Genomic DNA, 14053 nt, shown 5'->3' with positions numbered 1-14053 from the left:
AATCAAAAACTTCCCAACAAACAAAAGTCCAGGACCAGATGGCTTCACTGGTGAATTCTACCATTCAGAAATTTAATACACACCCTTCTCAAACTCTTCCAAAAAAATTGAAGAGGAATGAATACTACAAATTCATTTTACAAGGCTGGCAGTACCCTAATACCAAAGCCAGACAAGAACACCACAAAAAAGAAAATTATAGGCCAACACCACTGATGTACGTAAGTGCAAAATCTTCAACAGTTATTTGCAAATTTAATTCAATATTAAAAGGACCTTGCATAATGATTAAGTGGGATTTATTCCTGGGATGAAAGGACGGTTCAACATCTGCAAACCAATCAATGTGACACACCATATTAAAAAAATAAGGGATAAAAAATCGCATGATCATCTCAATAGATGTAGAAAAAAGCATTTGACAAAGTTCAACATCTATTTAAAATAAAAATGCTCAACAAAATGGGTAATAGAGGGAATATAACTCAACATACTAAAGGTCATATATGACAAGCCCACAGCTAACATCATACTCATAGGTGAAAAGATGTTGCTTTGCCCATATTACTCAAAGTAATCTACGGATTTAATGCAATCTCTTTTCAAAATTACAATGTTTTTTTTTTTTTTTTTCACAGAAATAGAACAAACAATCCCAAAATTTGTATGGAACCACAGAGGATCCCAAATAGGTAAAGCAATATCTGGAAAGAAGAAATAAGCTGGAGGCATCATGTTCCCTGATTTCAAAGTATATGACAAAGTTTCAGTAAACAAACAGTATGGTTTTGGCATATAAACAGACCCATAGATCAATGGAACAGAATTGAGAGCCTGCAAATAAACCCATGCATAAATGATCAATTAATTTCTGAAAAAAGAGGCAAGAACATACAATGGGGAAAAGATAGTATCTTAATAAATGCTGTTAGAAAAACTGGACAGACACAAGCAACAGAATAAAATTAGACCACTATCTTACACCATACACAAAAATTAACTCAAAATGGGTTAAAGACGTGAATGTTAAGACTTGAAACCATAAAACTCTCAGAAGAAAACAGACACAGTCAGCTCTTTGACATCTATCTTGGTGATGATTTTTTGGATCTGATTCCAAAGTCAAAAACAAGAAAAGCAAAAATAAACAAGTGGGACTGCATCAATCTAAAAACTCCCTACACTGCAAAGAAAACTGGAAACAAAATGAAAGGGCCACCTCCCAAATGGAAGAAGGTATTTGAAAATCACATATATGATAAGGGCTTAATATCCAAAATATGCAAAGAATTCATACAACTCAGTAGCAATAAAACAAACAATCCAATTAAAAAATGGGCAGAGGATCTGTACAGACATTTTTCCGAAGATGACATACAGATGGCCCACAGGCACATGAAAATATGCTCATTATCACTAATCATCAAGCAATGGAAATCAAAACCTCAATGAGGTATCACCTCACAATTGTCAGAACGGCTAATATCAAAAAGACAAGAAATCTGTGTTGGCAAAAATGTAGAGAAAAGACTCTTATACACTGCTAGTGAGAATGTAAACTGGTGCAGCCATTATGGAAAACAGTATGGAGGTTCCTTAAAATATTAAGGATAGGACTACCATATGATACAAAAATTCCTCTTCTGGGTATTTATCCAAAGAAGACAGAAACACACATTTGAAGTCACATATGCACCCTTATGTTCAGTGCAACATTATTTACAATTGCCAAGATATGGAAATATCCTGTTTCCATCAATGGATAAATGAATAAAGAAGTGGTATATATACGGTGGAATACTCAGCCATAAATATGAATGAAATCTTGCCATTTGCAACAACGTGGACGGACCTTTATGGTATTACGCTAAGTAAAATAAGTCAGACAGAAAAAGACAAATACTGTATGATTTCACCTATAGATGGAATCTAAAAAACAAAACAAATGAATAAACAAAACTGATACAGAGAACAAATTGGTGGCTGCAAGACGGGAGGAAGTTTGGGGGCTGGGAGAAATGGGTGAATGAGGTCAAGAGGTATAAATTTCCAGTTATAAAATAAATAAGTCACGGGGATACAATGTACAGCATGATTACTACAGCCAATAATATTGTGTTGCATATTTGACAGGTGCTGAAGGAGTAAATCTTAAAAGTTCTCATCATGAGAAAAAAATTTTGTTATTTTGCATGCTGATAGATGGTAAGTAGACTTATTGTGGTGATCATTTCACAATATATGCAAATATCAAATCATTATGTTGTACCCTGAAATGAATATTATCTTATACATCAATTATACCTCAACTTAAAAGAATGCCTGTGGTGTTTAGAAATTCTTGTAATAAAGATGCGTCAAACTCATACAAACACAAAATAAATAAAAACAAACAGTAAATATTGCATTTTGTGTAATTTTTATAGTAATCCATTTGAATTCTTCCTTTTAAAATGCTGAACTGTTCTGTATTTTAAGGCTTAATTACTCAAGTACATAATTTACTAAGTGATTCTTAAAAGAAGAAATACATTGGCCACAAATATTTTAAACGATGCTCAATGAAGATTTTCCTTCTTTTTTTGAAGTGATGGTTCTGTACTAAAGCAGTTGTTACCTTAATTGTCCCAGATCTCATATAAAATTTATGTTCTTATAGTTGAAAGTGAAGATTTCTTAAAAATTTGAAATAGTGTTTATATGTTTTTCCTGAATAGGTATCACATTTATCCATTTTATCACAACATGGTATATAAAACAAAGTAAGAAATGCATTATTATAATGGTATAAACAGCATCTAAAATGTTCAAAATTACTTAAAAGAATATGCTTATTGTATATCTTAACTGTGTCTATGGACAAACATACAAATACGGACAAAACTACCTATAAAATGATATAGGTCTTTGGAATGCATAAATGTAATATTCAATGTTTTAGTCTTTTGCTAGACACCAGAAATGTCCATAATATGTAGTTATTTGTGGTTTTTCTTTTTCTTTTTTTTTCTTTTGAGAGAGAAACAATTCAAAAGCACACAAAGGTGTACCAAACCAGTTACTTAGCTATCACATAAACCTGACAATCGAACCCCACCATCTCAACAAGATTTGGTTATTCTATTTTGGTCTTATTTGAAGTAATTTAGAAAGGAAAAAAAAATCAGATTTAGTTCATATGATGTTAATATCACTATTCTACTAATGTAATATAACCCATTATAGGTGGCAAGACGTTATTTATATTAACTGTGATTTTATTCTGTATGGAAAAAGCCATTACATGTCTAAAAGAATAACTTCTTTTTACATAGAGGTGGGGTCTGAAGCATATTTGTAAACTTGGCGATTTTCTAAAGTCTCAGGACATATCTTTTCTAAGCGCCAAGAGTTTGCTTTATATTACTAGGATGACAATACGGCCACTAAATATTCTGATTTTTATTATACCCATTTAAAATATGTTCAGCTATCTAGAACATGGCTTATAGTTAATCACAAATAAGCTGAATTTTTCAACATCATTTTGCGTGCAGTATTACTATTTCCAAGTGAGTATTTCTTCCTTGGCTGATAACTGAGCATTCTAATTATAAATAGTAGCATAAATCACTGGAATCCATAATAAATAATGTTTAAAGGGTCAAAGAATCATACAGGCAATTGGCCATTTTTACACTGGAAGCAAAGCATATAGTTTTTTAGCACAAAGTATAAGAGCTTTCTATGCAGGCAAGCATATAACCTAACAAAAAGCATGTTTATTTTGTGTTTGGCAAGATAAAGCAAAACACACACACACAAAAACATCTCACAAAGAGAAACCTGTTAGGCTTGTATATTCTGCAATATCTTTGCAACTAAACTATTTTGCTCTGCCAGAGAAGAAAATAGTTCATATTTCTCATCATATGCATGCACAGCACATCCCTGCTGTGGCATAGGTATTCAGAACCAGAGAGATCCAGAAGTTCTGAGATAGTGTGAGATATAGAGATTACCAATATAAAAGATTATAAAACGCATGTAAACTCACCCTTCTAATCTCACATCCGGCAGACTTCTGTTAAGGGCAATCAAGTCACTGGCCATTAGGTTAAACTGATTGATTTTAAACAGTTCTTTCATTTTCTCCTGGTCATCTTTAGGAATCAGCACAGCCTTTCCCATTTCTCCTGGCCCTTCTTGGTTTCTTGAAATAACAGCTGTAAGACACACACAGGTACACACACACACAAACACACAGATAATGGACTGAATAAATAAACTCACGTGTTAGATTAGATTCTGAAGTCTATTATTTATACACTGGCCTAATAATATAATCATGAAGTCTTTATTCCTTACTTACAAACCATACACTACACTAACGAAACAACCTATTTTAATTCATTATCTCAATGCTGCATGTTGTCTTTTAAGTCTAGACATATTATATGATTTGACTGATCATTTAGACTTGATAAATGAGCAATACAAAGTACCAAAACTTAAAACTTCTGTCATATTTTTAATATAAAATTATTAGAGAAGGGATGAACTTGGGCACTAGGTAGACAAAATTGTGCAAAATAAAAGAGAACTTTTGAAAATATACCAAGATAAATTTATTTTCACATCCAATTAAATATTTTGATATTTCACATATCTACTCCCACTGCATCTTTATAAAAGCAAGCAACGTTGATAACCCATCTCAATTGCAATTTGATTCCTCTGTCAAAGCATTTTCAAAAAATAAAAGAACTTTCATAGTTGTGACATATAATTTCAAATGTCAAGTTGAATTTGGACACTATGTGCTCCATAACTGGAACTTAACAACAATATTCTCGGCTTGACTATTTATTAAGAGAACTCAGGATCCTATATACAGGCTAATGTTCTGGTCCTTTCCCTGCAAGTTATCTCAACACTAATGTCCCCTCTTGCTCCAAAATACATGTTTCAATGTGTGTATGTTGTGTGTGTGTGTGTGTGTGTGTGTTAATATATAATAAAAAAAAATTCCAGTCAATCCTAATGGGCTCTTAATTTACTCTTCATAATGATGTTAAATTAAGTTAAAATGAAAGGAATGTGGCCTGGTCTTGACTCTTCCAATGTGTTGCTATTTTATTTCCTAACACATTAATCTTACTGAAATTAGCTTCCCACATTACTTTTAAGGGCAAATACTTGGACCCAAATTACCTTAAAATTATAAAATTTATAAAGGATACAAAGCCTGTGAAAATAATTTGTAAATTATAACGTTTCATAAAAACACAAATTCCAAAATAATAGAATAGGCTTGAAACTAGAACATAATAAGCAAACTTTTGTCTGCCTTGATATTTATAGTTAGAGAACATCTAGCCTGATATTACTAGTACTAATAAACAATTGGCTTACTCAGGTGATTATTCTCTTTGAAAGGTTATCCTAACTTTGGAATGGCATGAGTCAGACTATAAAAGAGAATGAGCATCTCTAAGGACTTTCAGATATGGGTATGAAGAAGGTAATGAGCCCGGAAATCCTCTGATACACAGAAAAAGAGTAAGAATTAGGAAAATTTTAAATGAAAAAATTATATGTATCCAAGCCCAAACTATTTAAAAAGCTGTCATCTAAAGAAAGTTTATAAAGAGCCTCATTCACTTTATGAAGCAAAAATAGAAATGATGGCAGGAATTTTATGAAAAAGCACATTTTAGTCACTTTAAGAAATAAAATTCTAACAGCAGTATTTTACTTTGGGAGTTAGTATGCCTATTATCCCTAAACTCAGATGAAGTTGGTGGAGTTGGCTTTCAGTGAATTTGTGCTCTTGGTGAGATGCTGGACTTGGATAGGTATTGAAGTCACAGCCCTTGGGCAGGGTAACTGACGAGAAGAATGGGAATACACCATTTAAAGTTGACTTTTTCTCATAAAATGATGGCAGTTATGGGAAGAGAGAAGAAAGATTTTTTAAAAAGTAACATGATAAAAATAAATGCATATATATATACTTACATACATGCTATTTTAAAGAAAGAGCATAGAGCTCAAAGGAAAAACTAAGAAAATAGCATTAAACGAATAGCTGTTCAAAATAATTTTCTTAAATAAAATTTACAAAATTCTTCAGAAAATAAAAAAGTGATTAAAGAATTTGAGGTTAAGAATTTTTAGAAATTAAGAAAGCAATTCACCATTTACAGTTTTTTTTTTTTTTTAATTCCCTCTATACACTCTAACAAAAGTATATGACATTGCAGAAAAATGCACCAGAGTCAACATCTAGAAAGCAGACAGGGATAACATTTATTCTATGTGGAAAAGACATGACACTCAGCTACATCTTAGGGCATGAAGATCAAGTTGCCCACAAAAGTGTTTGGTTTTTGCAGCATATTCAAAGGTGCATCCATTTGCTTTGCTTCGCATTCTAAGGATGACATGTCAGTGGTAGTAAGTGTGATCATGTTATAGAATTATCAATAAAAACAAAATTGTCATAAACAGTATCCTTATACCTAGAACCAGTTAGCAAGCACCGGTAATCATTCTCCTTTATTATTCTCATTTTTTTAGTGGAGAATAGATAACAACTTAATGTGTATCAGGTTAAGTATCTCTTCCCTAAAGTTAAATATTTTTTCTGTAATAGCCTTAATGAATGCATATTTGACATTTTCTAAAATGTTTTTTTTTCTTTTGCATAAGCAGACTTATTGGTGTTTTTCACCTTGTTCAAGCAAAAATGAAAAAGAATGCTAATTGCAATGTGGAACTAGCCTTTTTCTTTTTCTGGGTCTTACCTGGAAGAATGCATCTTGCTAGAAAATACTTGCTAGAAAGTATTTTTTCTTCAATTAATAGAAATAGTAAATGGGAAAGATTAAGTGATTGGGTATGTGGCTTATCTCTGATTTGCATTTTGTTCAAAAAGCAACTCCTATTTTTTTCTAACCTGTTGATTTCTCTCTTCTACATAGCTAAAAAAAAAAAAAGACCACCTACATCCAAACAATATCATGCTCCCCCACAGCCAACCTTTAAAAAAAAAAGAATCATCATTAAAGTATTGATTCAACTTCTCTGCTCTAACAGGCAAATGTAATACGAAAGGCAACAAAATCTATATTATGATTCCATTATTATTAATTTGAAAACAAATGGAAAGTCCCAATTCCAAAGCTAGTTTGAACTGCAAAAATAATATGCTGTGCTCTAAGTTATTTTCTTTCTAATTATATGGTGAAATCATTAAAAAATAATAATTAGCTTCACTCAAAATGACATTGTAAAGCTTGTAGAAATATAAAAGCAGAATCATTGTATGTGTGTGTATATATATATATATATATATATATTTCATTTTTTTAACATAGTACATCCTGCAAAGATTTTGAGGAGATTCATTTTAATCTTAGAATTCCTATTGATAAAGAGGATACTACCAAAATATAAAAATATGACTATAAACAAACCAATGGATTAATCTACCAAAGGAACACTATATATTAATTTCATTATTGGTTATATAGATTGCATTATGAACATATTTTTTCAATTGTAGAAATGTCCCATTAACAATGAGCATTATTTATTTGAAAAAATAGAGTTAAGACAATCTATATTTAGGAAAAAAACCTGAGTAAGAAAACTTCGTTTATTTTCTTTTATTTCGTATATATACATATATATATTTTTTTAAGATTTTATTTATTTGACAAAGAGAGACACAGCGAGAGAGGGAACACAAGCAGGGGGAGCGGGAGAGGGAGAAGCAGGCTTCCTGCTGAGCAGGGAGCCCAATGCGGGGCTCGATCCCAGAACCCTGGGATCATGACCAGAGCCAAAGGCAGACGCTTAATGACTGAGTCACCCAGGCACCCCATATACATATATTTTTTTTAAGATTTTATTTATTTATTTCAGAGAGAGACAGAGAGAGAGCATGAGTCGGGGGAAAAGCAGAAAGAGAGGGAAATTGAGAATCCCAAGCAGACTCCATGCTAAGTGCAGAGCGCATCACGGGGCTCAATCCCAGGACCCAGAGATCATGACCTAACCAAAATCAAGAGCTGGACAGTTAAATGACTGAGACACCCAGGTGCCCATTAAGTTGATTTTAAAGTAATAACTTTACTGTTAAAGAACACAGTAATATATGATGTATGTTAGTAAAAGCATAATATTGAACCAAAACCTAATGTTATTCCAGGTGCTATGCCCTCCGGGAGATTACTTCAAATTGTATTTCCATTCTCAAATTTACTCAGTTGTTAATTTCTGTATATTTGCCTTTAAAAGCTTTCTTTTCGGTAACACTACAGCTTTTCTCTCACTTTTATCATTTCTAATTTGTCAACTGTAATAAATTTAAAACCCCGACTTTCAGTCTCTCTCATCTTTGAATATTCATACTCCATTGCTAATAAATCAGTTTCTCTAAGATAGTGCTTTTTTGTCTTGCCAATCATAAATGTGTTTGTGGTGGGGTTAGAGATGAGGAAATCAAACCATCACTGGGACACATTTCCACAATCCAAACCATTTTGCCTCCCCTCAGGGTTCCCTAGGCCATGCTCTTTTGCCAATCTAAAGACGCTGAATTTGTCAAGGATAATTCTTGTTTAGGAACAAGGCCCATTTCTAGAAACAATAACGACTTCAAATATAAATATAAATATAAATATAAATATTATAGTATTGATATTACAACATATAGCTTAATATATATTAAATAATCAAATTCATTGTATTTAAAGCATAAATAAACAGCAATTCACTTACTATCTCTTTGAAAAATAACTATATACAACTTTTATAAATCTGACACATCTGGCAATAACATTTTTTTTTCATTTTTTCCTAGCCATATGTGGTGTTCTGATTTTTGTCCATTACATTTCAGTAACTAGATTTTTATGTGGCAAGAAAGTTGTAAATAGCAAGCCCTGACTGGATCAAGTCCAGCAGACATTAACTACTATTTCCCAGGAGGGCCTCCCATTAGGTATTAATAAGATAGTATTTTTACCAGCTAGCTAAGTGAGAGACCATCTGCAGAACCAGGGGGACACTGATTGCCAAACTTTCATTTATTTTTAAATAAAAAGTATATTATTACTATTTTTTTTAAAGATTTTATTGATTTATTTGACAGAGAGAGGGACAGCGAGAGCAGGAACACAAGCAGGGGGAGTGGGAGAGGGAGAAACAGGCTTTCCGCTGAGCAGGGAGCCCGATGTGAGGCTCCATCCCAGGGCCCTGGGATCATGACCTGAGCCGAAGGCAGACGCTTAATGACTGAGCCAACCAGGTGTCCCAAAAAGTATATTATTTTTATGACAAATAAAAATAATACATGCACATTTAAAAGAAAAGAAGAAAGAAATATAATAGAGATAGACAAAGATGAGAAAGAGAGTTGGGGGTAGGCAGGCACTATGAAAAAGAAAGTGAACAATCATTGAAACTACTGCTTGGCAGAAACATACTTATGTATTTAAAATAGAATCATTCATACACACTGAATTTTATCATTTCATTTAGCATGATCATTATTATTGTTTATTTTTATCATTTAAAAAGTAATTTTGGGACTCTTTCTAAATAAACATGTGAATCCACACCTACTTTCTATTGGCTGCAAAGTATGCCATAGCTTGGCTATACCATGATTTATTTAACCAATCCTTTGTCACTGAACATTTATGTTGTTTCAGTAATTTCTATTATAAATCATGATTCAATTAATATACTTCATTATGCATCCATCCTTAAAAATTTGTCTGAAAATTTATTTTGAAAAAGTGGCAGAAATTTAATGAAGAAATTATATAGTAACCATGCTATATAGGAATTATTTTTTTTATCATCTCTGACTTCCCATATATTCCTTTGGCTAGGAAGTATCTTCTATCTCTGATGACCAAAATAGTCCCTGTTCACCAATTTCAACTTTAAGGAAAGGTAATTGTTCTCTCCTCCATGATTTTATGGCTCTTTAACTTTACTCCATTATCCTTTTATAACACTAAATTACCACTATCTGTTTATGTGTTATGGCAGGGAGTCTATTGAGCCCATTTTCTGTCCTACCTGGACACACAGCCATACAACATTTCCCAGCCTCCCCTGTAGTTAAATGTGTCTTGTAACTGAGGTAGAAATGATATGAGCCAAACCCAGGTCTAGTGATTCTCCATGCTCTTTCCCTCAATACAGCAACTCTGGAAGCCATGTTGAAAACAGCAAAGGGTGGGAGGGCACCTGGGTGGCTCAGTTGGCTAAATATCCAAGTCTGGATTTCAGCTTAGGTCATGATCTCAGGGTTGTAAGATCAAGCCCTGTATCAGGCTCCATGCTAGGTGTAGAGCCTGCTTAAGATTCTCTCTCTCCCTCTCCAGGGCCAAAACAAAAAAAAATAGTAACATGGGTGTGTGAATCACTACTTGGAGGAGAGTCACTGACTAATAAGGTATACATACTGCATAATTTACATGAAAGAAAAACAACTCTATTTTGCTAAACTGTTGGGATTTTGGACCTATTATCCCTGATAGCATTATTTTTACTAATGTACCTCATTCTTTCCCCTTTAGTCTATGAAGACTCACTAATGCATTCTGCCTCAACCCAGTGCCTGGTACTGTTCATTCAATCAGTGAACAAGTTGAAAAAGATAAAAGAAAATTTTCAGACACTCTAGTTCTATGGAAAGACTGATGAGACAGAAGAATTAAAATAGAGGTTTTCCCCATCTCAGAGATATATAAAAGTATCCATTGTGGTATTTAAAAAAATGAAAAACCTCTAGTTTATTAACTAGAATTTAAATAATAACTTAAAAAAATACTATTTTGTATACTTGAAATTTGCTAAGAGAGTAGATCACCAATGTTCTCACCATAAGAAAAAAAAAACTATGTGAGGTGATAAGTATGCTAATTAGTTTCATTGTGGTAATCATTACAAAATATCCACATATATCAAAAAACCACATTGTATACTATAAATCTATACAATTTTTATTTGTCAATTACACCCCAATAAAGCTGGAAACAAAATACATGAATGAATGAATGAATGAATGAATGAATATTATATGCCAATGCACATAAGTACTATGTGGATGCCCATATCACATCTTTCTACAGTGTTTCATACAGGAAAATGAAACACAGCTTATAAACTATGACTCAAGAATTCTTTTTAAAAAAAATATATATTCTAAGGAAGGCTAGATATGATATGTCCAAAGTTTTACCTACATAGATGATTAAAGTAGCATTATGTGTTTGTACATGTAGGTGAAAATAAATGTATATTCTCTCTCTCTCTGTATATATGAATATGCACACAGAGTAAATACTATAAACTGTGTTAAATACAATGAAAACTCTGCAGTAATTACAAATTTCCTATACAAAAGTTTGTAATGATATGGAAGATGTTCATATTATAATCAAATGAGAAAGAGGGATCATGAAATAATGTTACAAAATAAGCCCATTTCTATAAGAAATTAAGTTCCATGATGTATATGCACATGTCACCAGGGAAGATTAGCAGTGGTTCATTAGATTAGAGGAGTTTTACATTCTTTCCTTGGCATTATCTGTGTTTTCTAAATCAGTTCATCACCTCATAAGGTGATTTCAGCCACATATTAATCAGAAATCTGGCTTCAGTGAAGACAGACACAACTTGCTATGACAGAGACAGGTACAAAGTAAAGGCAGTAGATGCTGCGGGCATGACAACAGAGCGATCAGAGTTGGGTGGAGTTCCTGAAGGAAGGAAAGCCTCTCAATGTGCATAAGATGAAAAGCAGGTAGACCACCCATAAGGAATTATGTTTTTTTCCAACAGGAAAGTTCTTCCCAGGAGCTTCAATACAATTTACAGCTAAGGAAAACATTTAGCTGAGCAAGGACAAGTAGCAAAGTTCTTGGTTTCTTTTTAGGAAAAGCAAATTCTTAAATTAGTATAAAATGTTTTACTTTTTTTCCCCCACATCATCCTTACAAAATATTCCACACATTTATTAAGCCAGTGCTATTCTTATATACAGTAAGAGGTTGTTTGGCACATGTTACAGTCATAAATGTTTCCTGGAAATAACTGGCCCAGCATTTAAAGTGTTCACTGAGGTAATAAAATCATGCTGAAATATGAAATTATTTCCTTCTACATTAAGAATAAGCTTCCTCATTAAAAGTATTTAAAAGGCCCTCATCTTGCAATGGCGCTAGTAATAGCCTTAGTTTGAGCTTTAAGTAGGAAATCCCATCCCCCTACCTCTGCCTACACTGCCAAAAAAAAAAAGAAAAAGAATTCTTTGTTAACAAAAGCACCAACTGGGGCTGTCAGCTGCTTTGGGAAGCCCTTTGTAAAGGCACATTTCAAGTGGAACAATGGCCATTTTATTTATTTTTGGATTTTATTTATGTATTTGAGAGAGAGAGTTCAAAGGAGTGGAGCGAGGGGCAGAGGGGGAGAGGGAGAAGCAGACTCCCCGTTTAGTGCGGGCCCCGCACACATGACCTGACCCAGGGTCAGAAGCTTAACCAACTGAGCCACCCACGCACCCCAACAATGGTCATTTTAAAGAAGCCCCTTACACAGCCCAACATTCAGTATAAACCGTTCCTAAGATACACAATGATAAACTCTCGGTATTTGATATATCATCACACATATGATTTATCAAGTTTGCAAAAATATACCCACTTCGTCCACCTCCTTACCCCCAACCCAGCATAAAGGTAAAGATAGCTTGAGGTAGGGATCTATGCTAATCTTTGAGCAGTAGCTGACATGTTGGGCCACTGGTAAGGAGGGATTTAAAAGTTGATGACAAGAAGTTCTGATGCAGTATATGAGTGGTCCCCTTAAAAAGAGCATAAAATATGGATATCCGTGTTCCATTTAATCTTCCAGATAAGGCTTCCACTGCAGAGGAACCTCTCAACAATCAGATGTACAAAATTATCTGTCCTACAGCTGTTAGTCTCTCTTTTCAGTTAATCCAAGTATTGGCTCAATGGGAAAGATACTAGTAGGCCAATGGAAGACTATGCCTACGTTTGACAACGTGAACTTCTCACCATAGTTGATATGGTTATGGCCAACCAGCTTGCTGATAGCAGAAGACAACACAAAGCCATTCATAGGACACATTCTTGACTAACTGGAATGAGGCTGATTCTACTGGACTCCTTTTATCACTACAGGGAAATGTTTTCTTGCAGGAAGAGACATATCTGGAATTTGTCTTCTCTGGTCACAATTCTGTTAGCACCACAACTTGTAGGCTTACAAAAATCCTTATTTTCCTTGGATTTTGACATAATCTTACCTCAGACAAGGAGGAGTAATTTGTATCAAAAGAAATATGTCCATGGGCTCACCCCAAAAAATCCACAGTCTCAACATCTAGAAGCAGCAGATTTGATAGAATGGAATAATCTGCTAAAGGCTGCTATAGCATCTTTTGAGAGACAAAATCTTGTGGATTTGGGATGATGTCCCACTGCATGTTATAGACTTTACACCAATATCCAATGCTCGATGTCATCTCTCCTACAGACAGAATGCACCGGGGTCCAGAAATTAAGGAATCTTAACTCCTTAAGAGAGTGGTCTCTTTCAGCAAATAGGTAGAAGTGCACTAGTTTCCACAGAAGAAATGCTTCCACTAGACAACACAATCTTTGTTAAATTGGAAGCTGAGTATGCCCTCTGGCCATCATAAGCTCCTCAAGCTGTTAAACTTACTGGCAGAGAAAGGGACAACAATAATGGTTGAGGTGACTGATGTTATTTAACAATAGGAAATCAGATTGCTGCCACATAATGGAAGCAAGAAGAACTATTTCTGGAACCTAGAGAGGTTTCTCTAGATTGTCTCACTTCTGTAAAAGGCCAGAACAGAATAATGAAGCAATGCAATCAAGGCAGAAGCAATCAAAGGCTCATACCACAGGATCATATAACCAGGAAAAGAATACTACAGCCCAGTCACTGACAGAGCTTAGAATACACACTGAGTGGATGTAGCTAAAAGAAT

The 14053-nt window shown here is 33.8% G+C and overlaps 1 protein-coding gene across 2 annotated transcripts in view; it reads right to left on the bottom strand.

Annotated features, from left to right (window-relative positions):
* GALNT13 (polypeptide N-acetylgalactosaminyltransferase 13) overlaps positions 1–14053 on the bottom strand; it is a 565045-nt gene that overhangs the window by 316525 nt on the left and 234467 nt on the right. For both annotated transcript variants that reach the window (XM_027590905.2, XM_027590904.2), the window contains exon 4: positions 4037–4205. In XM_027590905.2, coding sequence (XP_027446706.1) covers positions 4037–4205 — 169 coding nt within the window. The remainder of the gene's footprint in view (positions 1–4036; positions 4206–14053) is intronic.

This window comes from Zalophus californianus, chromosome 3 (genome assembly GCF_009762305.2).
Source record: "Zalophus californianus isolate mZalCal1 chromosome 3, mZalCal1.pri.v2, whole genome shotgun sequence".
Classification (NCBI taxonomy): Eukaryota; Metazoa; Chordata; class Mammalia; order Carnivora; family Otariidae; genus Zalophus; species Zalophus californianus.
Note: the sequence above shows the minus strand (reverse complement) of the source record. Positions and strands in the feature narration are given on the sequence as shown.